Source organism: Trypanosoma theileri (assembly GCF_002087225.1).
Source record: "Trypanosoma theileri isolate Edinburgh chromosome Unknown TM35_Tth_5_V1, whole genome shotgun sequence".
NCBI lineage: Eukaryota > Euglenozoa > Kinetoplastea > Trypanosomatida > Trypanosomatidae > Trypanosoma > Trypanosoma theileri.
In genome coordinates, this window is record NW_021639847.1 from 861536 (window position 1) to 887263 (window position 25728).

The 25728-nt window shown below is 39.3% G+C and overlaps 9 protein-coding genes across 9 annotated transcripts; all 9 read left to right on the forward strand.

Moving 5' to 3' along the window:
- Nucleotides 1-1310: 1310 nt before the first annotated feature.
- On the forward strand, nucleotides 1311-1940 carry TM35_000054220 (Rbd-Unit; the record flags this gene model as incomplete). The annotated part of the gene is made up of 1 exon (XM_029023077.1): nucleotides 1311-1940. The coding sequence occupies one exon, from the start codon at nucleotides 1311-1313 to the stop codon at nucleotides 1938-1940; it is 630 nt and encodes a 209-aa protein (XP_028885892.1).
- Nucleotides 1941-5731: 3791 nt separating this feature from the next.
- On the forward strand, nucleotides 5732-9847 carry TM35_000054230 (myosin heavy chain; the record flags this gene model as incomplete). The annotated part of the gene is made up of 1 exon (XM_029023078.1): nucleotides 5732-9847. The coding sequence occupies one exon, from the start codon at nucleotides 5732-5734 to the stop codon at nucleotides 9845-9847; it is 4116 nt and encodes a 1371-aa protein (XP_028885893.1).
- Nucleotides 9848-10384: 537 nt separating this feature from the next.
- TM35_000054240 (putative hepatocyte growth factor-like) lies at nucleotides 10385-13504 on the forward strand (the record flags this gene model as incomplete). Its single annotated transcript, XM_029023079.1, has 1 exon — nucleotides 10385-13504. One exon carries the CDS (start codon nucleotides 10385-10387, stop codon nucleotides 13502-13504), a length of 3120 nt encoding a protein of 1039 aa, XP_028885894.1.
- Nucleotides 13505-13786: 282 nt separating this feature from the next.
- Nucleotides 13787-15025, forward strand: TM35_000054250 (exostosin; the record flags this gene model as incomplete). The annotated part of the gene is made up of 1 exon (XM_029023080.1): nucleotides 13787-15025. One exon carries the CDS (start codon nucleotides 13787-13789, stop codon nucleotides 15023-15025), a length of 1239 nt encoding a protein of 412 aa, XP_028885895.1.
- A 952-nt stretch (nucleotides 15026-15977) lies between these two features.
- Nucleotides 15978-16490, forward strand: TM35_000054260 (uncharacterized protein; the record flags this gene model as incomplete). Its single annotated transcript, XM_029023081.1, has 1 exon — nucleotides 15978-16490. One exon carries the CDS (start codon nucleotides 15978-15980, stop codon nucleotides 16488-16490), a length of 513 nt encoding a protein of 170 aa, XP_028885896.1.
- Nucleotides 16491-16733: 243 nt separating this feature from the next.
- TM35_000054270 (putative glycosyltransferase family 25) lies at nucleotides 16734-17870 on the forward strand (the record flags this gene model as incomplete). Its single annotated transcript, XM_029023082.1, has 1 exon — nucleotides 16734-17870. One exon carries the CDS (start codon nucleotides 16734-16736, stop codon nucleotides 17868-17870), a length of 1137 nt encoding a protein of 378 aa, XP_028885897.1.
- Nucleotides 17871-18447: 577 nt separating this feature from the next.
- On the forward strand, nucleotides 18448-19584 carry TM35_000054280 (small GTP-binding protein; the record flags this gene model as incomplete). The annotated part of the gene is made up of 1 exon (XM_029023083.1): nucleotides 18448-19584. One exon carries the CDS (start codon nucleotides 18448-18450, stop codon nucleotides 19582-19584), a length of 1137 nt encoding a protein of 378 aa, XP_028885898.1.
- A 396-nt stretch (nucleotides 19585-19980) lies between these two features.
- On the forward strand, nucleotides 19981-21825 carry TM35_000054290 (transcription factor; the record flags this gene model as incomplete). Its single annotated transcript, XM_029023084.1, has 1 exon — nucleotides 19981-21825. One exon carries the CDS (start codon nucleotides 19981-19983, stop codon nucleotides 21823-21825), a length of 1845 nt encoding a protein of 614 aa, XP_028885899.1.
- Nucleotides 21826-22257: 432 nt separating this feature from the next.
- TM35_000054300 (uncharacterized protein) lies at nucleotides 22258-25242 on the forward strand (the record flags this gene model as incomplete). Its single annotated transcript, XM_029023085.1, has 1 exon — nucleotides 22258-25242. The coding sequence occupies one exon, from the start codon at nucleotides 22258-22260 to the stop codon at nucleotides 25240-25242; it is 2985 nt and encodes a 994-aa protein (XP_028885900.1).
- Between the last annotated feature and the right edge of the window lie 486 nt (nucleotides 25243-25728).

Here is a 25728-nt window from a genome sequence, read left to right on the forward strand (position 1 = left end):
AAAAAAAAAAAAAAAAAAAAAAAAAAAAACAGAAGGGGCGGAAAAAAGCAGAAAAAAAAGAGAAATATATATATATAAAAGAGGAAAGAAAACACATCAAATTATGAGAAAAGGCAAAGAAAAAAAAATCTGAAAAAAAAAGAGAGGGAAAAAGTTTCTGAAAAAAAAAAAAAAAAGCGTGTTTGAGTAGGAAGACGTCTCCCAAGGCGTCATTTTAACAGAGGGTATAGAATTGCAGGTGATGTGAGACGAGATGTACGTAAGTGTGTGTGTGTGTGTAGGGAGGGGAGGGGGGTTATGGAAATAAGAGAAAATAGGGACCAGCAAAGCAGCAGATGGTATTGTTCATGTAACAGCTACCCAACGTGATACCGCTTCTATTTTTCTTTTTAATTCTGACTATCCGTTTTACTCCTTTGCTCTCAGGATCTACAATATGCAATGTGTGTGGATTTCTGTTAATTGACATGTATGCAGTTTATCAGCTTCATTTTTCTGTTTTATTTTTTTCCCCCTGCATCTCGACATGGGTGCGCTTTTTTTTTCCTTTTCCACTGTCGGCATACATACCTATATACATATATATATAGGTATTTGTAAATACGCACACGGGCACGCACATCAACGCAGAGTGAGAGAGTGAAAACGCAAGGACACTCCTTTCAGACCATGAAATTTCTCTTGGTTCTGAGTGAATTGAATAAGAAAATGGACAGATGGAAAAGAAAAGACATTATTCTTTATTGGTTTCTTTTTTTTTGTTTTTCGTTCCAATTCCTTCTGTCTTTGTTCTTCGTTGCTGGTAGGCGGTGCGATGTGTTGCGGAGTGCGAGCAAGGACGATCCTCGAGTGAGAGCGGGAAAAGCATATTTTGGGGGCATACAGAGAAAAGGGAAAACGAGGATCGAAGAAGTTTAGTATGTGGGAACTACAGCCACACTGCTCTCATTGAATACAAACAAACTTACAGACACGCACAGACAATACGTCCCACTTTACGGACGGTAGGAAAGGTTTTTATGTTTTTTTTTTTTTTTTCTCGTCTCAGGAACATTTGTGATTCTAGATACGCGGAAAAAACTATATCATTGTTTTTTTTTTTCTTCTCTTTTCTTTTATTAATTAGCCAATCTCTCTTGTTTTTGTTTTGAATTTATTTTTATTTTTTTATTTATTGCTTCGTGGTGGAAAGTATATCTTTGTAAATAATTTTTTTTTTATTTTCTTTTTTCTTTTTTAGATCGTAAGAAAAAAGTTTATTTTGCTTTTTTTTTTCCTCTTATCCCCAGTACTAAAAACACACGACTACAATGACCCAAGTTCCTTTGGTTTCGCAGTACGATCCTTACAGCCAGCCTGCCCAGCAATTACAGCAGTTGCAACAACAGCAGCAACAACTTCAACAGCCTCAAGTGAGTGCTGAGCCTGATATGCTGCGCAATCTCATGGTGAACTACATCCCCACCACAGTTGATGAGGTCCAGCTGCGACAATTATTTGAGCGCTATGGCCAAATTGAGTCTGTGAAGATTGTGTGTGATCGCGAAACCCGCCAAAGCCGCGGCTTCGGGTTTGTGAAGTTCCACAGCGCCTCCAGTGCGCAGCAGGCGATTACCGCACTCAACGGCTTCAGCATTCTCAACAAACGCCTGAAGGTGGCGCTGGCGGCGAACGGTCACCAGCGCGGCGGGGCGGCTGGACAGGTCGGCGAGAACAACGGCTACTTTGGCGGCTACGGCGGCTACGGCGCCTACCCGTACGCCCAGCAGCAGATGATGGCGATGTACGCCCAGCAGTATATGATGCAGGCACCGGCGCAGTCCCAGCCGCAGGCCCAATCGCAACAACAACAACAACAACAACCACAAATGCCGCCACCCCCACAGCAACAGCAACAGCAACAAGCACCACAGGCACAGGGCAACCGTCCTGCCAGATAATAAAGAGTTAGAATGCGGGTTGGGAGAGAATCTGAGGAATATGAGTAATGTACGTGGACCTTTTAAGTGAAGAATTGGGGAACATCAGCTGTTCTTCGTACCTGCACGTATAGGGGTAGGCGTGCCGTGCCGGTTGTTAAGTGTGTATGAGAATGGAAAAAAAGGAAAAAAAAAAAACAGAAAGAATTCGGAAGACATCAAAGGATAAGGCCCGAAAGAAAAAGGCTCAGGATTAATTGGAGATGGGGGAAAAAAAAATGAAAAAAAAAATGGTTAAACCCAAAGAGGAAAAAAAAAAAAGGCCGAAAGAAAAAAAAAAGAGGAGGAAGACTAAATGGACGCTTCAATACTACTAGCTATGCTGAAGAGATACGTTTGGAGGGAAGCATGAAATATATGCAAATTTGAAGGGAGGATGCGTGGATCATAAAGAAAGAAAAATGAAAGAAAAGTATCGGCTAAAAGGGAAAGCGAAGAAGAAGAACCACATCTAGTGCATGACATCTATTTGTTCTGTGTGTGTATATATATCTTTACGTGTGTTTTCGTGGGTGAGGGTACTGTAGCGATATGGGATGTACTCCCCCCACACCACTTGGGAGAAGCCAAAATGATTGATAAATGGGATAAAGGTAACGAGCATGGGATTCTTCTTTCGGAAATGGAGAAAGTAGACGAGGTAATGCCTTATTTTGATCCCCTTTATTCTCAATGGTTGTTTTATTTCTGCCCATGTAATTGAAAAGGATCACTATGCATTGTGTACGTGTTCACATATACACGTACATGTACACACAAACACAAACAGGTAGAAAGAAAGAAAGAGAAGGATATTTACGCAACTGTACTAGAGGTGAATGATGCAATGAGGAAAAAGAGAAAAAGAAGAAAGAAAAGAGAAAGAAAAAGCAGAGAAGAGTGTGGGAAGGTGAGAAGAACGGGAGAGACAGCGAGAGAGAGAGAGAGTCGAAAATAGTGCAAATGCGTTGGCCTTTTTTCATTTTCTTTTGTTATCAGTTCTTTTACTGCAACATTATCAGCATCACAAACATTGTCGTCTGTATCCTGTTGCTCCTTTCCCTTTTTTTTTGTTTCTGTTCGCCATATTTTGTTATTTATTGCCGATTTATACATAAAAAAGAAAGCCTTAGGTCTCTTGTTTGGTTTTTTTTTTTTCGTTTTGTTTATTATTATTATTGTTATTATTGTTGATTGGCAGGCGAGACGTTTCATCGCTTCTTTGCTTTTCCCCTTCATTCTTTCGGTATTTGCTTTTGCCGTTGACTTGTGCGCGCTGGGATTTCTTTTTTTTTTTTTTTTTTAGGGGGGTTCTGTCTCTCTGTCTGTGTGTCTCTCTATCTCTTTTTCCGATTGTTTGTTTTTTGTTTTTTGGTTTGCCTGGGTTTTGTGTGCGAGGGTTATTGGCACAATTCACAGTGGACAAGAGGAATGGTGGTGATAGGGTGATATTTACGGAGAGCGGCATGTGAAGTGTTTAGGTCTCCTTTTATATATATATATATATATATATATCCCTGTCTCTGTATTGCTTCTTACTCTCTGCTTGACTATATGATGCCTATTTACAGATGTGCATTTTTGGTGTTGACAGTTTCTTCTTTTTATTGCCTTTATTACTGAGTTGATGTGTTGGACGGGGTAGTCGCGTTATCCCTTCAGTTTTTTTTTCTTGGTTACTGAACATTGTTGTTGATTGGCTTTTTTTTTCTGCTATTCTTCACCGTCAAACACCTATACTTGTCATTTTCTTGGAATTGCACTAGCTTGCTTGCTTTATTTTTACTCAGAACGTTTGGTGGTTATTATGATATTATAAATACTGTTAATTTTTACATACATGCTTTTCTTTTTTGTGGCTTTGGCTGTTGTGTGCGTGTGTGTGTGTGTATTTGAAACAGCCGCAGCAAAAGAAGTAGAAGTAGGAGAGGTATTATGTGTATGTGTGTATGTGTGTCTCAATAGAATGGGAGGAGTGATGTTTTTGTTTAAGTGTGCTGGGTGGAGAGTATACTTGGAATTAAAACTAAAGAGAAAATCTATCAATGAGAAACATATAAACACTTACGTATATATATATATTTACTTTCAGTTACACTTGTATGAAATACAGACTGAGATCTTGACAGTCTCATTTATTCTCTTTCTCCCACCTTTTTCGTTATTTCTCTGTTGTGTTCGTACGTCTCCTAAGGTTTAGTTTAATCTACAGCTGCTGTAGTAAGGACGACGTACAACATGTATAGATGAAATGTTTAACGAAATAAGTGGGGGAGAAAAAAGAAAAAAGGAAAGAAATATGGAGAAGTATACATACACCAGCAGGGGTAGATGCAATGGGAAACAGGAGAAAAAGTAAGATATATGCATCTTTACCTATTGGAGAGATATAAAAAAAAAAAAAATAAGAATAATAGTAGTAATACTAATGATAATAATAAAAAGGAATGAAATGGTAGAAACGGCAATGATATATTGTAAACAATAAAACAGAATCAACTCTTGTTTTGTTTTATTTTGTATAAGAAGAACTTAATCCCATTACGTCCATTCTTGAAGTCATTTATGCACTGTTGAAGGAGAGTAGAGAGGAATGGGTGGAGAAGAGAAGAAAATAATAAATAAAAAAAAGTAAAAGGATAGACTTTGAAAAGAAGTAAATACCCGATTATTAGGGCAACAGTCTTGCTCAAGAGTTACTGCACATAAACAGCTCAAATGAGGATATAAAACACTATCCTTTATGTGCTTACTCAGAACATTGCAGACACTTATGAGATGATACGATTTTATAAGGGAGTGACCGACGCGTGTACTAGATTGGAAGAAAAAAGCTGGTCTGAGAAGTGATAATAGGTGTATAGCATGCTTTTTTCTTTTTCTTTTTTTTTGTCATTGCTATTATTATTATTATTATTATTATTATTATTATTATCATCACTTTATTACTATTACTATTGCTGCTATTCTTATTGTTATTGTTATTATCACTATTATTTTTATTATTTTTGTAGTGGGATAGTTGCTGTACTCCCTTATTGTGACGTATCACAAAGTGAATTATCTCCTCATCGTCTACCGTGTGACTCTCGGGAATTTTTTAGTGTTTTAATAACTGCATAATATACATAATCGTACATATACACTATATATATATAGTGTAATACATTACCAGGCAACACGAAAATAAAAGATATAAACATCTACAAATCGGAAAAAAAGTAATGATAAGATCTGCAGTCGCGGAAAGGAAAAAAAAAAGACTTTGAACCTACCTTTGTTTTTACCTCCTTTGTTTTTCATTTGAGAAAAATTAAAATAGAACAACATTTGAGTGAGAATAGAGGGGGAAAAAAAAAGAAAGGTGGTGAAGTTTTTTGTTTCTTTTTCTTTCTTCTTTTCCCTTCGTAGAGAAAACAACAACGAAAAAAAAAAAAAAAAAGAGCCTCCAAATTCTTTTTCTTTTTTTCGCGCCATCATCAGCAGGATATGATAAATGACAGGTAACAGAACAAGGTAATACTTTGTTCCATATATTTATGGTAGACGCCTACTTTATAGGTCTATGAAGACCAATTTTCTCTTTTAGAAACCCCCTTCTGTAAACGTATTTATTTCTCTTCTCTTTTTATTATTATTATTATTTTCTTATTACTTTAGTGTTTAGTGTTACGTAGTGTGGGGATATATATATATATTCTTCTTGTTGTTTGCTTTGCGGCACTAACTTTGAGAGAGAGAGTGTGTGTGTGTGCCTGGAATAAACTCGGAAAATGCATGAAAACAAGCGTGCGGGTTCTGTTGTGTATTCCTCATCCTCCAGCAGTAGTGAAGATGACCGCCGCGGTGTTTCCTCCGCCCCAATGGCGACAACGCATGAGGTGGTGGCGCCGCCCCGCGTGGGTGTGAAGGAGCGGGCAATGATGTTTGCCGCCCCGACGGGCCCCTCGTCTACTTTGGCGGCCGTCACCTCCACTCCCGCAATTGCCGCAGAGACAAGTGGAGAGAAAACTTCAACGACAGAAGAGAAGAGAGGTCGGACGGCAGCAGTTCCCATCTCGTCCCTTTCAGTAAAGAGATGCGTGACAGATGGAGAGATTAAACCCGGAATGCGAGTATTATTTCGCTCTCCAATAATAAAAACAACAGCAACTCTACTTGAAAGGGGTTCTACTACATCCTGGGAATTGGGAAAAGTTATTGAGTTGTTGCCCTGTACCGATAATGATGATGATAATAATGATAGTCTTGATGGGGATGATGACGATAAGACTAGAGGGTTTCTTACCAGTAATAATGACGTAATGGTAGTTATTAATAGTTTCACAGGGAGGTTTTCTGAAGAGCGACAAATACGAACTAAACTACGATATGTGCGGCGGTACAGCTATGAAGGATCACCGTTTGATCTGAATGATCTTTCTATTTTACCGGAACCTAGTGATGCAGCTTTGCTCTACTCTCTAAGAGAACGTTTTTTCGAAGGATTGCATTATACTTTTGTTGGGCGAGTCATGTTAGCAGTGAATCCTTATGAACGTTGTAAGTATCCTTCGAATGTTCCCCATCCACGGCAAATCTCAAGAGCTGCAAGAGATCTTTTACTTATCCATAGAAGTAATGATTTCAATAATAATAATAATAATAATAATAATAATAATAATAATAATAATAATAATAATAATAATAACAAGAGTAGTGTTAGTGATGGTAATAACGATGGTAATATACAGACTGGGACTGAAGATAGAATAGGGGTAAATTCAGGTAGTTCTCTCACTGTTCAACAACGCCCAGTGGCTCTCATTGTTACTGGAGATAGCGGAGCAGGGAAGACAGAAACAGCAAAACTTGTACTTTTTCATTTTCTTGCTGATTCTTTATCTGGGATGAAGAAGTTTTCATCACTTTCAACGAGTGATGCATTAGAAACTGTATCGAAACGTATCCTTGGAATTCTTGAAGCAACAAATTGTCTTCTTGAGTCATTTGGAAATGCATCAACACCACTTAATGATAACTCCTCACGCTTTACGAAGTCTGTCACGGTATTCGTAGATTCAAAAACTGGTGAAGGAGTTGGTGCCCGTATGGAATGTTATCTTCTTGAAGTCTCACGTTTAGTCTCCCGTTTATCAGGTGAATCCACCTTTCACATCTTTAGTATGCTTTTTGCAAACAAAGACGGTCTGACTCCTGAAGAACAGCAACGTTTTGATATTTGGGATCCTACACTCTTTCGTTCCATGTACTCCAGTGGAGGAGATGTCTATCTTGGAACTTCACCCTATACATTTTCTCAAGTTCGTACAGCATTAGAATTAATTGGTCTAGACACGGATAAAATTAATTCTGTTATACGAATACTATCTGGTATTCTGCACCTTTTAAATATTGAATTTACAGCACGTGACCTTTTTGCTCCTGCATTTATCGTTCCTACATCAATGTCAGCTTGTAAGAAGGCAGCAGAATTACTTGGATTTCCTTCCATAAATGAACATGATTCACTAGAGGCTATGTTGACAACAGTACGTTTAGGAGGAGAAATTCGTCAGTTGCACTCTGCAGCAGCGGAATCGACACGGGACTCTGTTGCTAAACATCTTTACGAATCGCTTTTTCAGTACATTGTTTATATGATAAATAAATCACTTTTACCAAATAGTAGTACGGGATTGGAACAATACGGTCGATTTTCACTTTTGGATATTTTTGGTTTTGAAGTTAAAAATCAAAATTGTGGAAATAACGACCTAGAGCAACTACTCATTAACTACACAAATGAGGCGATTCAATATTTATACGAAGAGACCACTTTTGAGTCTCTATTTACAGAAGCATTACGTGAAGGAGTTCAATTGGAACTTTCAAAAGAAGAGAATCATCATCGTAGTGGTGATACATATAATATTTTCGTACAAAGACCTCAAGGAGTTTTAAATATAATAAATGATGATAGCCTTTTATCGCAGCGATCACGTCAAGAGGGTGGAAAAAATTTAGCCGCCATGTTAGCTTCACTTCAGAAAAAATTTCCAAACTTGATAAAACCTCATCAAACAGATCCTACAAAAATATCTATACAACATTATTGTGCAAATGTGTTGTATGATACCCAAAATATGTCTGCCAAAAATCGTATTTCTACAGCTGCTCCTTTAATTTGTGCAACGAGTACGGATACTTTTATTTTAGATATCTGTAAAACCATTTCATCTTTATCTACTGGACAACATTCTTCATCTCTTACAGAAGGTGGTATGAGTGTATTTTCACCCAGATCACATGCTACAACACTTATCGCACGCTTTCGTGCACAATTAGATGAACTTATATCAGAACTAAAGAACTCTGAACTTCTTTGGATCAGGTGTATAAAACCAAATAGTAACAAACATCCACACAAATTTGATTCAACACTTGTTTTATTACAGTTAAAGTCTGCTGCTGTATTGAGAACACTTTTGCTATTTGGAAAAGGATATTGTCACAGTTTTAGTTATAAAACTTTTGTGCAAAATTATCTTTCTCTTGCCGTTCGAGGATATTGCTGTGATGCGCTTGAAAATGGCAGCTCCAGCAAAGAAATTTACACTTCCTCATCCCCTCCCTATTTATCATCTTCTTCATCCTTTTCACGTGGTGGGATGTTTGAAAAATCAAAGTTGCGTAATTCTTCAGTTAGTCATATTCGATTGCAACAAGTTGCACCCTACTATGATGCTGTGTACCAAGCAAGTTTTCGAGAGGCTTGTTTTTTGGCAACTCAACTTATTCCATGTTGTATGAACAATGCACTTTTACTGGGTAGCAGTAAAGTATTTTTGCGATCGAGTACCTTGAGAAATTTATTGGAATTAGGAGATAAAGCAAAAATGGAAGCTTCTCAACGAATTGGACAGGTAGGACGTGGATATATTGAACGATGTTCCTTGGCAACTATTCGATTTTCTAAGTTACGTGAAAAACATCTCACTGCTATAAGAGAACGTATTGCGGAAGAGATGCCTAAACGAGAGATTTTAGAGATTGAGCGTGAATCTATGTTAATGAAATCTTGTGAGGGACGTGCAGAACTCTTGGCTTCTTTATCACGTCAAGCGATGAAATCATCTAAGCGTGTTGAGAAACAATGGAAAGAGTCAATGGAGTTAATGACATTAGAACTGCGAAAATCATTTGAAGAGGTATCTTCATATGAGACGGTACGTCTTCGAAAAGAAAAAGAAGTACGTAATGAGGCAGCAATGGAGAAGATGTACAAGGCGCAGGCGTGGGAGGCTGTGGAACGTGAGAGGAGACAACGACATCAAGAGGAAATGGCCAAGCGTCAAGTAAATAAAAACTCTACTGCTGTCATTCGCCGAAGTTGCGCCGATAATGATGCGGAGCGTGTGAAGGCGATACAGCGAGAGATCATACATGCCAGACAAGTGCAATTGCGGGCGGAGCAGGAAGTACTGCTGGAGCGGCGGCAGCGGGAAGTGCGGCTGCAGGAGCAGCGGGAAGCGAGAGAAGTACGGCAACATCTCGAGAAACAGCAGAGACGAATTGCGGAACGTGCGCGTCTAAGAGAAGAAATGGCTCAACGACACTCAAAAACAGGTTCCCTTCCCCGATCTGACCAATCCAGTTTCACGGTTTCTGGTGTAGAGAGAGGTACATCAGGAGATCCAGCAAGAGACCACGCATTTTGTGGGTTGGTGGTGTCCCCCTCGTCGAACATGAGCCGAACGGCTTCAACAAATTCTTTTCCCTTTGCAAATCAAAAAGAACGAAGATTAGGTATCGGAAAGGATAGTTGTGATCCAGAGGTGGAGTGGGCCATTCAAAAGGACATGATGGCACTATGGGAATCCCTACAAGATAGAACAACCAGTGTTTGATTAGAGAAGAATGATGAGGAGGAAGAAGAAGAAGTATTCAAGAGAATTTACTTCCATTCTTATTGGCGTTATTATTATTATTATTATTATTATTATTGCATTCCTGTTTTTTTTTTTTTTTTCTTTTTGTTGTTTACATTTCGTTAAGGAGATGAAAGCATCATTTGCACAAACTCTTCTGCTTTTTTTTTTTTTGATTCCAAGAAAAAGTATCCTCCAATATTTCTTTACCTTTTTTCTTTCAGTTATTGTGACCTTCTGTCATATCAACTACATTTATTATGTGAGGAGAGGGAAAGTAGAGGCAATATATAAATATTTGGAAATCCTAATATACTAGTAAAGCATTGCCTGTATCTTCTTCTTTGTTTTTTTTTTTTTTTNTTTTTTTTTTTTTTTTTCTTTGGCTTTCAAGGGGACCCACTCCATAGTTTAGTCTCTCTCTTTTTTTTTTTTAGTGTTAGTTGGGTTTTCGATTAAAGTAACTGAAAAGGAGGAGTGGACAAATATCTATATTATTCCGTTAGAGTGACACACATGCCCTCTTTTCTTTCTTCTTTCCTCCCGCTGCTGTTTGCGGCTTTTCTGGTTTCTTCGTCAAGAGCCGATATTACCACTTCTGCTGTTCTTGATGGCCAGGGCAGCAGCAGCAGCAGCAACAACAACAGCTGCGATCCTGTGGAGGGATATTACCTCCCTAACGGGGAGGACTATAGAGGTCATCTAAACATCACAGAAAGCGGCATTCCATGCCAGAAGTGGAGTGAACAGTATCCACATCCCCACGACACCACTGTGCCGGACCCCTTAACGGGGGTGGGGGATCACAACTACTGCAGAAATCCAAGCCGACTGGAGCGTCCAGGCTGCTTCACCACAGATCCATACGTACGATACCAATTCTGTTCTTTAGAGCCTCCGTGTAATTTTACACCTTCAGAGAGTGTACTACAGTTTGAGCCAAAGTCTGGTACACATCTTGGAGTAAATGAACCCATAACTATTACATGTTTTCCACGTCCTTGTAAAGTATATTATACTTTGGATGGGAAGGAACCTACTACCATATCAGCCACATTATATACTCGACCATTTGTTCTAGAGAAAAATACAACTGTGAGGGCTTTAGCTTTTTTTAATTCTCAAAAAACTTTATTGCGACAAGCTTTTTACTCAGTTCCACAGTCATTACCTACTCCAAATGTGTATTTCACTCCACCTTTTACTAAAATATATTATGAACCTGTTTTGGTTATGCTTAAAGGATACAAAAAGAATGATACCATACTTGTTTTTAGAAATAAAGAATTACGTGGATTTACCTATGAAGGTCCTTTTTGGTTAAATGTTAGTACAAATTTAACGGCTGTATTAAATGAAAAAAATATTGTGAAAGCTTTTTATAATATTCAGGCAACAGGAACACCTGTAGAAGTTTATCCTGTCTCTGGAAAGTACATTGGTGGTGTTTCTTGTTTTGTTTATCAATCAAACCCTCAAGCAAATTACACAATTTCTATAAATAATTCAATTTGGAAACCTCTTAAAAATTCTGTTTTTATTTTGGATAGTGTGGGAAATAATAGCGTAGCTGTGCGAGCTATTTATCTAGGTGGTGTTGTCTCCATTACTTGGCGAACCTACGAGATTATTGAGTCTACCTTACCTTTGTTAAATCCTTCGCCAGATGTAATCTACACTCATTCTATACGTGTAACATGTAATGATCCAATGGGACGATCATTAGCGGTAGATTTTAGTGAAGAAGAAGAACCAATTTATAGTGTTCGATTTGGTACACCTGGTAGTTTCTCTGTTAATTGCACATATATAGATAATCTTCATCAAATAAGAACAAGTACTGCAGTCTATAAACTTCACTCTGTTCCTTTACCTATGCCACTTTTACTACCAGACTGTGGTCGCGCTTTCCCTATGATACCTATTTTATTAAACGTAACTATTTTCCCACCTTTCGAATCAGATAATGATGAAGATTTATCAAGAATAACGCTCAATGCCACTGCAACAAAAGCTATTTTAAAAAAACTTTCAAGTGGTAACCTTTTTTCTCTTGAACCTACCCAACAACCTGCACTAATGAATGCAACTGTAACATTAATAACAAGTTCTTCTCATCCTTTAGAAGGTGATAGTTTGCCCAATGTCTGCAATTACGAATTTTTTCCTCTTGGAAGTTCATCGACTCCATCGTTTATAGGACGTCCTACTTGTAAAGATATGGTTAAATGTATTGATACTATAAAACAGGAAGTTTCCACTTGTTTATCATTTTACAGTACAGATCTTATTCATACCTTGATGGTAGGAGATTTTGTATTAATAAAACTCGTTCGTCTTCCTTATTCCTTACAAATGGAATATTATAATAGAACTAAAAATTGTCTTCTTGAAGCATCCCTACAAGATGTTATGGATGAAGCAAGTGGATTGATACAATTGGCACGTTGGTGGGAAGTAAATACATCATCATTATCCAATCTAGTGACAGGTGTAAGAATATCAATTTTAGTGGATGGGTGGAATTTAGATATGGTTCATCTTCATCTCGTACGTATGGAATACACATGCGAAGATATCGGTATTCATGAAGTAGATAGAAACAATACAGGACCCTATTCCCTTGTATTATTTTTCGTTATTGATACCCCTGGAGAATATAAATTATGTGCATCAGTGGATGATACTCTTTATACAGTACCATCTAATGGACCTCTTGTGGTAAATCCAGTACCATTTCCGCAATTAGTCTCAACACCATGTGGTGGTCGCTCAGAAGTTGGTGCCGTTTCAGTGGTAGCTGATGTGATTCCACGGGTTGTGTATCCACATATTTTTTTTTCTATCGATTCTGGTATATGGTATGAAACAGTGGCAGGTGCATTGTTACGTATCGCATATTTAACAACTACTAAATCCTCTGCTGTAGTATCTCTTACTGCAGGAAAATTTAGTGGTTCTTCTACTACTTGTGTATTTTATACTTCTAGTGTTGATGCATCTGTGAAGTTATCGTATAAATGGGCTGTAGTTTCTAGATATGAAGAGCAAAGTAACATTATATTTGTTGTAAATGGCACATTTTCCGAAGATGTTCGTATCGAGTTTCGTGTTTATTTACCGAAACAAAATAAAACTAATACTTTTTCACTTACAACCAGTAATGTTGTTTCTTCTTATGATTTTTTGAATGATGAACCTATTTTTACAAGTTTGGGAACTACTATGGATTCGTTTGCCGTGATTGATCAATTGTTTCACTTTGTTACTAGTGAGGAAGAATATCCACTTTCTATAGTAGTTACAGTGGATGGCATTTCAGTAAATGCGGATCCGTTATTAATAGCTTTATCACCATTAGCTGCCGCAATGTATTCTTGTAATAATTGTACCAGTGGATGGTGTTTCCGTGATCGTTGCGTATGTATTGGTGAAGTTAATCATACAGCACATTTTTGTACGGACGTGCCTAAACCACCTGTTTCACCTTCCTCTGGAACTTCACATTTTCTATTCCTTTGTGCGTTTTTACTCTTGGTGGGAGGATGCATTTTGTTTATAGTGATAATTGTCAGACGTGGAACAGCAAGAAAAGGTAAGATACAAGGAACTGATATAACTATTGAAGCACCATAGTAGACTAGTTTTATCTTCACAAGAAGAAAAACCAAGTTTATTTACCATTATTTTTAGGACCTATAAAGGGTAGATAATATGAGGAGGTGCGGTGGACGAAAAAAAAAAAAAAAAAAAGAAAAAAAAACAGAAAAAAAAAAGAAAATAAAAGGGGAACCTTATATATAGATATAACATTTGATTCCTATTCATTTATCTATTTATCTTTTTATTTTTATTTTCCTTTTTCTCCTTTTCTCTGTTTTATTCCCTGATTTTTAATCTAGCATAACAAACTCAGAAATGGTCTTTCGACAATTTCGAAATGGTCCGAGCCGGCGGTTTATACTAGTGGCACTACTTTTTGTTTTTTACTTATTTACCATGGCGTTTGTAATTTTTTCTAAAGATGACAATAAAAATAATCGTCCTAAGGACGATGTCAAGGAGAACAAACATGTTGTTGTAGACCAAAAGGCTGAACAACAGAAAAGTGTTGGACAGAATGATTGCAGTCGCTGCCCTTCAGACCCGTTCGTTACAGGTGATGGGTTTCGTGCCTCTTGTCAGCTTATATTTGATGACACAGTAAGTGCAGAAGCACAGAAGAATTTTTTGGAAGTTATTCTCCGTACTGTGGAGACAAAGCGGATAGAAGAAGGACTCAGTTCCTCTCCAGAAGTGCCAATAATGATATCTGTGTTTGTACAACCTCATTGTGTGGAGAAGTTCATTGAATACTGTCTTAAACGCGTTGAACGCTCAGATTCAGGGTGGAAACTCCTTTTGGTTTCTCATAATAGTGACGTATCAATTCCCTATAATAAGAATAATTTAGTGAATAAAAATGATGATCACAACTACGAGAATCAGATTTACTGGGTTCTTGATAACCCGCGAGTGGCGGTGTGGTACGCCACCAACACTGCGATTGAACACCCAAAATTGTGGACTATACCCATAGGTATTGAAAATCGCTATAATGCATATGGTAAACACGTACGAGTATATCGGGAAGCATATCATAATATTCGTACAAGGAATAGGACACGAGATGAGGATAATAAAAGAAAATTGTTATTGATTGCTTTTAGTATATCAACTTTCAGAAAATATCGTTCAGAGGTTCTTCGAGTAACTACAAAAGCTTTTGAGGAGTACTCAGCAAATATCACACTTGTGGGAAAGAAAAAAAAAGGAGGAGCTGTCACTGCGAAATATGTCCGATCATATCTTAATTTGTTAACCCAACATAAATTTGTGCTTGCACCACGTGGAAATGGTATGGACACACACCGTCTTTGGGAAACCCTCTATATGGGGAGTGTTCCCATTGTACAACGTTCTACATTGGATTCACGTCTGCTCTCTGCACTTCCTATACTCCTCGTTGACAATTTTTCCGAGGTGACACCTTCTTTACTGACTTCGCCAGAAGCCTTGGCGCTAACTGCACCAGAGAGATTCAAAGCTGTTGACGATAATTTTCTTTCAATGGCATACTGGCGTCAGATTATAACGCCTAACAGAACCCGAAATTAATGAGTTTTGTTCATATTGTAGTTTGTGCGAATAGGGAAGTTAAGAAATTGGACTTGCGGACTACCTAAATTACAATTATTGTTGCGTGTATTTATCAAGAACGTTTTTTCTTGTTTTTTGTTTTTACTGGGATATTATTTTATTTATTTTTTTATTTTTTATTTTTTATTTTTTTTTTTTTTATGATCGTGTGAAAAGAATATGTATCCGGTTTTTGGTCTACAACAGTGTTAAGGTTTTGAGGGGTTATATGATCTTCTTCTTTCTTTAGGTTTTATTGTAGTCAAAGGGAGAGACTGGCTGAATAATTAGAAAAGGATTTAAGATTTGGTTTTTTTTTTCTTTGCTCTCCCACTCACCCCCTCCCTCCCTCTACGCGGAGGGGTCTGGAGAGGAAGGGAGTCTGGAATCTGCCACTTCGTAAGTCCTACCGGGTGATTCTCCTGGTGGAAAAGAGAATTTGATATTTAATACTTCGCTTTTACGTGTCCTGTTATGATACGATAGTGTTAAAAGTATTAGGAACTTTATAAAATTATTTGTTTCTTTGTTTGTTTTTGTTTATTCGTTTTAAGGGTTTGACCGAAATAGGAAGAATATTCTGTATTTGTTTTTGTAAAGAGAGAGGAGGTTTTTTTTTTTTTTTGTTTTTGTTTTTTTTTTTTCTTTTTTTTTTTATTTATTCCCTCCTATCAACACACCCGCCTCTCCATTTTTTTTTTTTTTTTATTGACTTGTTTTTTGTGTAATTTTTTTTTTTTTTTGTTTTTGGTTAGTGTACACACTTATTACAGGGTGTGAAGGAGATTTCTACAAACAAAAAAAAATATATATATAAAAGGAGAGAGACTGTCATTGTTTGTGAAACGTAATCCAGTTCTCTACTGGAGTGCGATTGTTACGTATATATTTGTATTTTTTTTTTACCTATATATTCTGTTCTAATTCTGGGATGGAAAGATCTTCTGCTGATGTACGACGAGTTTGGGGTACATCGCATAGAAATCGTCGTTTGGTGCATCGAATCATGTGGATAATTGTTTGGTGTGTGGGAGTAGTAACAGTGAGCAAAATGCATCTTGATTCTGTTAAGATGTATATAATTATCTCTACACTTTTGCTTATATTTGTTTCACTTGGGCGAATGCGTAAGAAACGAGTAGTGAATGCTCATGATGTTCCTAGTCCTAGGGTGGTGGATGAGGTTCCAAGGAACATCAGTAGGGATGAAACTCCTACTGCAACCCAACTTCCTATTTCTTCTGTGCGGAGAGAGTGTGCTGTTTTCACAGCATTAAGGAATATTGGTACCCCGCAAGCTCTTCGAGCTGTTCGGGATAAAGAATTTCAAGATCTTATTCTTCATACACCACCCGATTCTATACAGTGCTGCTGTGGAAGTGGAACACGTTTTGCTCGATGTTGCCGCGTTATTCAGGATGCGTTGCATCAATGTGAATTGTAGGCCAAACAACAACAACAAAAAAAAAAATTAATAATTTTTTTTTGTTTTGATATTCTATGCTGTACTTGTATTCAAATGAGTAATATGCTATCACCTATTTTTATTTTCATGTTGCCAGTATTTTACTTTTCCTTCATACTAATAAAAAGAAAATATTCTTATATTTGCTTAATTCTCTCTCACTTTTATGCCTTTTATTATTTTTTTTTTCGATTCTTCCCCTTCCCTCTTTATTCTGTATATATGCCTCTGCAAAGGATACTTGCGGGGATGGCACCGCGGTTCCTTCGCTCCCCGAAATTTTTATCTAGTCGTGCAGTTGTGCACTCAAACCGCTCGCTGGTGCTGCTGCCGTTTTTCACGTTGGTTGTCATGACAGTTGTGGTGATAATGCTCTTCCCGCTGCTGGCGCTGCTGAACTCCAATTACATGATGGAGGCCGATAGGGCGGAGTTGCCTGCCGTCGTGCTGCCGCCCTGCGCCGCGGCGTATTTCCGCGCGAATTACGAGCGATCGCTGCGGGAGACGCCGGCGGATGAACGCCACGCGGCGCATCTTCGCCACATCGGCGTCGATCACGTGTACGTTGTGCACTACACGCCGTTGCGCTACCGCCGCGGCAACATGACCGCCATGCTGCGGGCCCACGGTGTGCATGCGGAGTGGGTTCTCGGATTTGACAAGGAGGAACTCAACACTAGCACCGATAGCTGTTTCCACTACTATGACCCACAACAACTCACCGGCCCAAAGGCCCGACGATACAACACTCGTGGCCTCTTTCCCCGACCTCTTGGGCCAGCGCAGCGTAGCGTGTTAATCAAACATTTTAGCGCATATTACGATGCTTACCAACATAATTATCAAACAATACTTGTTTTAGAAGATGACGCCCTACTACGTTTAGGATTTGTCAAACGTCTAGATGAAGTTTTACGCACCACTCCATCAGGGTATGATGCTATTTTTATTGGAGGTTGCATGCGATTTTACGCATGGCGAAGAAAGACGCAAACTGAGTATATTACCAAACATATTTACCGCAAACAGGCATCACGTTGTGCTCATGCTTTCATTCTATCCCAAGCTGGGGTACGGAAATTACTGCGATCCTTACCACTCACAGAAGCCATTGATTTTCAGATGAATGTTGCGATGCGAGAGGAAAACATGACGGTATATTGGGTAGAACCGTGGTTGTCTGTACAAGGACAATTTGGCGAACCCACATGTGTTACAAAGACTGATATAAAAAATGCGGGTTCTTGTCGTTTTTCAACACAGCAACGTTACAGTCGTTCATTTGATTTGCGTTACCTAAATGAGACCGAGGTGTTAGAGCGGTGGGAAAATGTTCCACCATTTCGACATCATCGATGAGATTAATTACTATCGATATGATTATCCGCTCTTTTCTTTTCATTCAATTCGTCTGATCCTATCTGTGGCTCTTTGACCATTTTTTTTTGTTTTGTTTTGATTTCGTTATTTCAAAAACAGTGTACTTTACATTCTCTACATGTGTTTATTCCTTGCGTGTGTGTGTGTGTGTGGGTGTTAGCTTTCTTGTCCTTCTTTTCCATTTCTGATGACAATGCTACTGCCACTGTATGAGGTGGGTTTCGCGAATGATATGGGTAAAGAAGTGTTTTAGTTTTTTTTTTTTTTGCTTTTCTTTTTGTTGTTGTTCTTGTTTTTTATCATTGTGTGTTTGCTTGTTTGATTTTTTTTTTTTTTTCTCTTGAAGAAGCAAGAGAAAGAGGCAGTCTAATGACGCTACAAACTGAAAGATCATCATCGTTACTTTTTTTTTTGCGTTTATTGCTAATATCCATGAATCTCTCCTTCTGTATTTTATTTTTCTTTATTTTTCCTTCTTCATCTCTTTTTTTCTTTTTTTTTTTTTGAATTTTGAATTTCACAGTTTTCCCGGCGATTGTGTTTCTTGCAGCGGCAGATGCTCCTGCGCAGCACGGCGCGGCTGAACAGCCTTCACAGTCGCCGCCGCTGGGAACAGCGCATTGCGTCGGTACTCTCGCAGCAGGACGGGGCGAAGGTGGACGCCGTCGCCCAGCGCTTCACACGCATCTACGCAGACCGCCGCTACACACCTGTTGAGGAGGCCTTCCCGCTCCGAGACACAGCCCGGTGGGCAGGTCTTCCAAACACAGATACCGCTCCTGCAACAAGCAGTGTTTCACAACCAGCTAACGCTCACATACTGAAGGTGGCGTTGCTTGGACCTCAAAACTCTGGCAAAACATCTTTACTTAATGCTCTTTCTTTGAGTCATATTGGTGCTGTGTGTAATCGCAGTGGCAGTACAAAAGACTGGATTAAAGGTGTGGCTACTGTTCATAATACACAACTGGTAATGCTTGATACCCCAGGTGTTGTGATTGTGAATGGTGAAAAGGATCGTCGAAGACATGCCGCACCTTCTGCACGAGCCTGGGATGCTCTAATGGTAACAGACGTTGTGCTTCTCACAATTCCTGCTGGTCTTGGTTTTGTTGAACCTGAGCAAAAGAGAATTGCCCGAGAAGTAGTACATCGTGCTTCACTTAGAAAAATGCCTGTTATACTGGTTATAACCATGATGGATAAGGTACAGACTCCTAAACATCGTGAACTCTATTTTTCAATGCGTACCGATTTTGAATCTTTGTCTTTACCGATTGCAGCATCTCATGAAACAAGTGTTAAGGGTGGTACAGGGCTTGTAGAACTAAAAGATTTTCTTTGCAGATATGCCTCACCAGGTGATTGGGAATGCTTTCGACATGAATCAACAGATATTGCTCCTGTAGATCGTGTTACAGAACTTTTAAGACAGTGTTTTTTTGAAGTTTTACCTCATGAAGTTCCACATCAAATGCGTCATCGTATTATTGGATGGACACGGAAAGATTCTGGTACAACGGAAGTCATTACAGAAGTTTTTTTTGATAGACCTTCCTATATGTTTACCTTCTACGCTAAATTAGAGGCAATATGCTATCGTGCTCAGCGTATTGTAGAACGTGAATTAAAAGGACGGTATAGGTTTGTTTTCCAAGCTTTTATTGCTCCAGGAGGTATTTCATCCCGATAAATGTTTTGAATGAACATTTGAATTGATTCTAAGATTGCATCCCAACGGAAGAAATTCAAAGATGTTGCTTACGCTTTTCATTTGAAAAAAATCTTTATCTTCACCCCCCCCCCCCATTAGTACGATTAAAGGGGCTGAAGAGAGGCAGAGGGAGAGGGACGTCGAAAGTTTGTTTGTGTATCTCTGCCTGTCTGAATATATATATATATATATATATATTTATATATGTTTTAAATATTTTCTTTCCTTCGTTTTGCTTTTCAGCATTCAGCTGAACTGTGAGTGTTTCTATTTCCATGCCTGATTTCTTCTCTCTTTGTTTTTTTTTTTTTTTCTTCTTTGCTCTCGAGTTACGTTCCTCTAACGCAAGGTGTGAGTAAGCGATAGCTTCTGACCATGCCTGCATGCACGCACCCCGCCTCTGCGCAGTACTGCGATCGCACGCGTGGGACGATCACGTGCACACTGTGTGGCGACATTGTGCAGGACCAGCAGTTTGAATTGGACCCCGTCTTTGGCCGCGGCGAGAAGGCGGCCCCCCGCGGTCTGCGGAATCTCGGGCACCTGCGACCCACGCGCGGGACGATTGGCGCGCGAATGCCGGGCCCCCGGCCGTCTGTTGAGGCGGCCCGACGGGGAATGGTGGCGATTGCACGGCAGCTCGACATCAGCGACGACATGGTAGAAATGGCGGTGGCTGTATACAAACTGGCGGTAGGGATTAATGCCGTTTCTGGCGCGAAACCTGCTATTCTTTGCGCCGCTCTTTACGCTGTTTGCAGACGTGAGCGAACTTCACATATGATATACGACTTTGCAGAGGCAACAAATGAGAGTCCATATGAGATTCTTTCTTACATGCGTCAGATTTGCGAAGCCACACACACAGAAATTCCTGTTATTGATCCTTCTTGTATGGTACACCGTTTTGCTGAACAGATGAATCTTGGACCAGCAACAGGGGCTGTTGTGGTGTGTGCACTGAAGGTACTGCGGGCTATGCAAGATGACTGGATTGCTTGTGGTAGACGTCCCATGGGAGTTTGTGTAGCTGCTCTTCTTGTTGCGTGCTACATGTTTAATATCCCACGAACACCAGATGAGGTTTGTGGTTTCGTTCGTCTTACTGCTGGAACAGTTGCAAAACGTGTAGATGAATTTGCAGCTACTACAACTGCCATGTTAGAAAGTATTGATGATTATAAAAAAGATGATAATTCTCTTCCACCATCATTTAATAACTCTTGTTTGCGTCCCACTGATGAAGATTTGAGCGCAGAAATGCGTAAATTGGCGTCTACTTATTATGAGCTCGTAGCAGAGGCTAAAGTCTCCACACCTGCGACCCCGGAACGTTGTAAGAAGTGGCGCCTCTTTCTTCAACGTCACTGTGAATTAGAGAACACAACACCAACAGAAGAGAACATGGATCTTGAAAAACTTTCTCCTCAACAGCAACTGCAGATACTTGGTCTTCCAAATACGAAGCCCTTGGATCCGGAAACAGTACGAGAGAGTGTGAGACGAGAAGAGGTAAAGATTCTTGTGAAACGAGAACGTAGTGATTCCGAAGTTGCAACTCAAAATATGGGAGGAATTATGGATATTGGTCCACCAACACAGATGGATCTTTCAGAAGATCAAATGACGACATATTATCGGAAGCTCATGACACAAGATCCCAATGTTTTAGGTATTCGCCGAGATTTTGACTTTGAAGAAGATGATAATGATCCTGATCCAACTTCACCTACTGCATTATCTGCTACTGGTGCTGGTGCTCCATCTTCTTCAAGTATTGCGGGTGCAGACAATGACACCATACGTAGTTCTCTTGCGGATGTACTCTATGATAGCGAAAGACGTCTCGCTCTTCCTTGGGAGTTTATAGTCTTGCAAGATCCGTCGCTGGATGATAGTAGTGATCTCAATTCTTACTTGGTACTTGATAATGAAGAGCGACTGCGACGCCAAAAAGTAGGGGAAGCACTTTACGGTGAGAACTGGAATCTTGGTAAGGCGCGTACAAGGGAAGAGATTGAAAGGCTTGAGGGCTCGAGATCTACACGAAAACGTCATCGTGAACCAATTAAAGAGCATGCAACGGTTCAAGATGCACTCACACGAGCACTAAAAGGTCGTGGAGCTGGCACTGTAAATATCTCGCAAATAGATGAATTAGTTCCTGGGTTACTAAGTGATGTAGATGGCGGAACGGAAGTAGAATGGCTAAACGAATAAAAAAAAAAATTTTTTTTTTTTAATGGCCATAGCTCTATTAATATGTCTTGTTGATTTTTCCTGCGATAAACTATATATATATATATATATATATATATATATATATATGAGAGAAGAAGAAGACATGAAAAAGAAATGAAAGAGATAGAGTGAGAAGGAGGGTAACTGCTTCTGTATGGTTTTGTTCTTGTTTACATGTTGTTTTCTTCTTTGGTTACCTTCTGGTTTTTGCTCTCTTGTTAATATTTTCTCTTCATTTTCTTTTTTTTTCCCTGTGTATGTGTGTTTGTTTGTGGGATGAGGAAGTGTCGCGGTTTGAGAGAAGAAGCAAGGAAGTAGTGCTTGATTTATCTGTCTCTCTCTCTCTTTCTCTCTCTCTCTGAGTGTCTGTGTGTGTGTTTGTGTCTGTTTCTCTCTCTGTGAAGCGCACACATGGAAGGAAAGAACTGTTTCAGGAGAAAGTGGTCACAGATCCCACTGTATAGCGGTGGGAACATCGCCTCGCTGCTGCTGCCTTCTTTACCCACAGCCACTTCTTCGTACTCTTCTTCAACTTCACCGAAAAGAGAAGAGTGTCTTGTAACAGCGTGTGGTGACACTGTGAATGTCCTCTTGGCAAACACCGGCGATTTACTTGCGTCATATACGCTTCCCGTAGAGGATGTTATTCTTCGTATTGATGCCGTTACTGTCGCACCAACAGAAACCTCCAGTATTGATGTTACCACTACTAGTGGTAGAAAAAGTGGCGAAAATACCAACGCTAATATGAAAAAGAATAATAACAAGAATGGTAAGAAGACTAAGAAGGAAGTTGAAGAACCACCAGCTGAAATTGAGAACAAGTCGAAAGTTCCTCATGGAAGTTATATTGCTGTGGGTACGCGTGCTCTACAGATATATGTCCTTCGACTAGATCGCATTATTGGAGAAAAGGAAAATGTAGATGATAAGGATAATAATGAGGAGAATATTAAAGAACTGACATCGTTTTCAGATTCTAATGCTGCTGATAGTGATGGTTATTCGTGTATTTTAACTCCACTACGTAGCTGGACGGCGTCACAACAAGCTATTTCAGTCGTTCAGTTCACTTTTGATGGTCGTTTTCTTGTTTCTGGTTCAACAGATGGAGGAGTAAAAGTATGGGATATCTTTAATCATCATCTTACACATAATTTACGTCTTCCATCTTCTAGTCTTGTACACTCTATTTATGTGGACCCTGCAGAAAAATATCTTTGTGTTGGGAGTTTTGAAGGTCATGTCGCAGTCTTTGATTTTATTTCCAAAACAATCATCGCTTTTGGTCGTCCCCATGTTTCAGCAGTTGAAGCTTTAACTCTAACACCTGATAATGAATACCTGTTTTCTATCGCGCGTGACCGAAAACTTGCCATTTGCACACTTTCTTCATCGGAATTGAAACAAGTACGCAGTGTTGTTGTGAGAGAGCATGTTTCAAGTGCTATATTTGAGTCACCATTTCGTCTACATATTGGTGCAATGGACGGAACAGTATCTACATACAGTGCAAGTGTTACGGAATCTCTTCGACTCGTGCGTAGACTACAGCGATCTTCTTCTAATACGACTACTTCTACTGATAATGATGATACTTTCAGTGAAGAGTTGACTGTTCGAAGCTTATTGCTCGCACACAGTCCTAAAGGAACACATGAAGAAGATCTTTTGCATGGTCTATTGGATGATGACAGTCGTGCATCACTTTACGCTGCAGATGCTGCCTTTAACATTGCCCTCCTTATTCCCGACGAGGAGACCAATAGGTACAATTCAACTACAACATTAGTAGGTTTCCTAGACCAGGTTCTGGATGTTAAGGTATTTCCACCTGAATTTCCATTTCAACGGGTTGTTGTTACGAACAGTAAAGAGGTTCGATGTTACAACTCTAGTGGTTGTCTTTCCCCAAAGACACTTCATGGACATGGTGATATTGTTTTGACATGTGCCATATCCGCAGATGCTTCTTTGATTGCTACAGCAGGAAAAGAATCTGAAATTCGGTTTTGGTCCACTACTACTTGGGATACTATTGCAATTGGTCAAGGTGGTCATACTGCTGATATTACTTCTATCGCTTTCAATACAAAACAATCTGAAAGCTATATGTTACTTTTCTCTGTCAGTTCTGATGAGAATTTACGACTCTGGGATGTTGGAATGCATGTTATTCCTAATTTATTAACATCATCAACATCTTCAACTCCTGTTATTTTTACACATCGTTCTGGTATAAATGCTGCTCATGAAGGAATTATTTATACGATGGCTGTGGCCCCTAATGATCAGTATGTGGCAACTGCTGGAAAGGATAAAAATATTAATTTGTGGACCATTACAGGTAAAAAAATTTACCGAGATGCATCATTAAAAGGACATCGTCGTGCTGTATCATCACTTGCCTTTTCTCCAGCCGATCGAGTATTAGCCTCAGCTTCTAATGATGGGAGTGTTCGTTTATGGTCCCTTGTCTCGTTAACTTGTGTGAAGACGCTTCAGGTGGATCGTACTCCAGTGTTGCAAGTGGCTTTCTTTAACGCTGGTACACAACTTGTAACAGGTAATGCAGAAGGTGTTCTTCGTGTTTGGGCTATTGGAGCATCGGAAGCCGTTTGGTCGGGTGAAACACATGATGATAAGATCTGGGCCTTATCGGTTGTGGAGAAAGATGATGCTTCTGTCGTTTTTCTCTCTGGTTCTGCCGATGGAGTGCTGGTGGCCACAGAAGACTACACCGCTGAGGAGGCTGATCGTGTGCGTAACGAACGGCATGAAATGATTCTTAAGGAACAGGAACTGGCTAATGCGATGCGTAAAGGTCAATATACAGAGGCCTTTCTGCTTGCACTCCGTCTGAATCATCCACGTAATCTGCGACAAGTTATTGTGCGTTGGTCGGTGAAAGATCCACAGGAGTGTGAAACGTCACTGCGCCAGACTATTCTTCCTTCCCTTAATGAAGAGCAATTATTGCGGCTTCTTCAATTTACACGGGAGTGGATCACTAACGCACGTCACTCCGGTGTCGCGAGTCTTGTCATGCACTGCGTGTTGGCAGCACATCACTTTACAACGTTAGCATCTATGCCGGCAATTCGAACTATTCTCGAGGCGCTGTTAGCGTACATGCAACGTCACAGTCAGCGCCTTCATGAGACATTGCGACGAACGTATTATATTGACTACGTTACACGATCGCTTGGACCAGCAACACTTACAAGTAAACCGCCATTTATTCCTGCATCTGAATCTCTCTCTGTTGTTAACGCAGCTACCACAACTATGGATAGTACTACTACTACTACTACTACTACTACTAATAGTAATAGTAGTAGTAGCACCACAGCACGTGAAGCAGGAACGAAGAGACCGCGCGTCGAGGTTGCTTGAAACCCCCTATATGAGAAGAACAAAAAAAATGTGGAGAAAAAGAAAAATTGACGTAATGGAGGAAAAGAAAAAAAAAGAGGAAAGACAAACAAAGAATACGAGAAATACATCGTTTAAACAAGAAAAGAGTAACAAACAAAAAAAAAAAAAGAGAGAGAGAGAGAAAGAACACTATAAAGGTGTGAAATAAGCACGAGTTAAGACATCCATCGCCATTTTTTATTTTTGAAGTATGGATACCCTTTTTATTTTTCCATTATTCCCTATCTTCTGATCATTATGTTTGTTTATTTATTATTTAACGAAATTAAAAAAGAAAAAAAAAATGAACATTACTTCTTGGGTTAATTTTACTTTTTTTTCTTTTTCTTTTTTTTTCCATTTCTTTATTTGTATCTCCTTTAATGTATTTCCTCTTATCGTATGACAAAGTCTTGAATACTTTAGTGTGTTCTTTTTGTAGCATCCGAGTGCAGGGGTCATAGG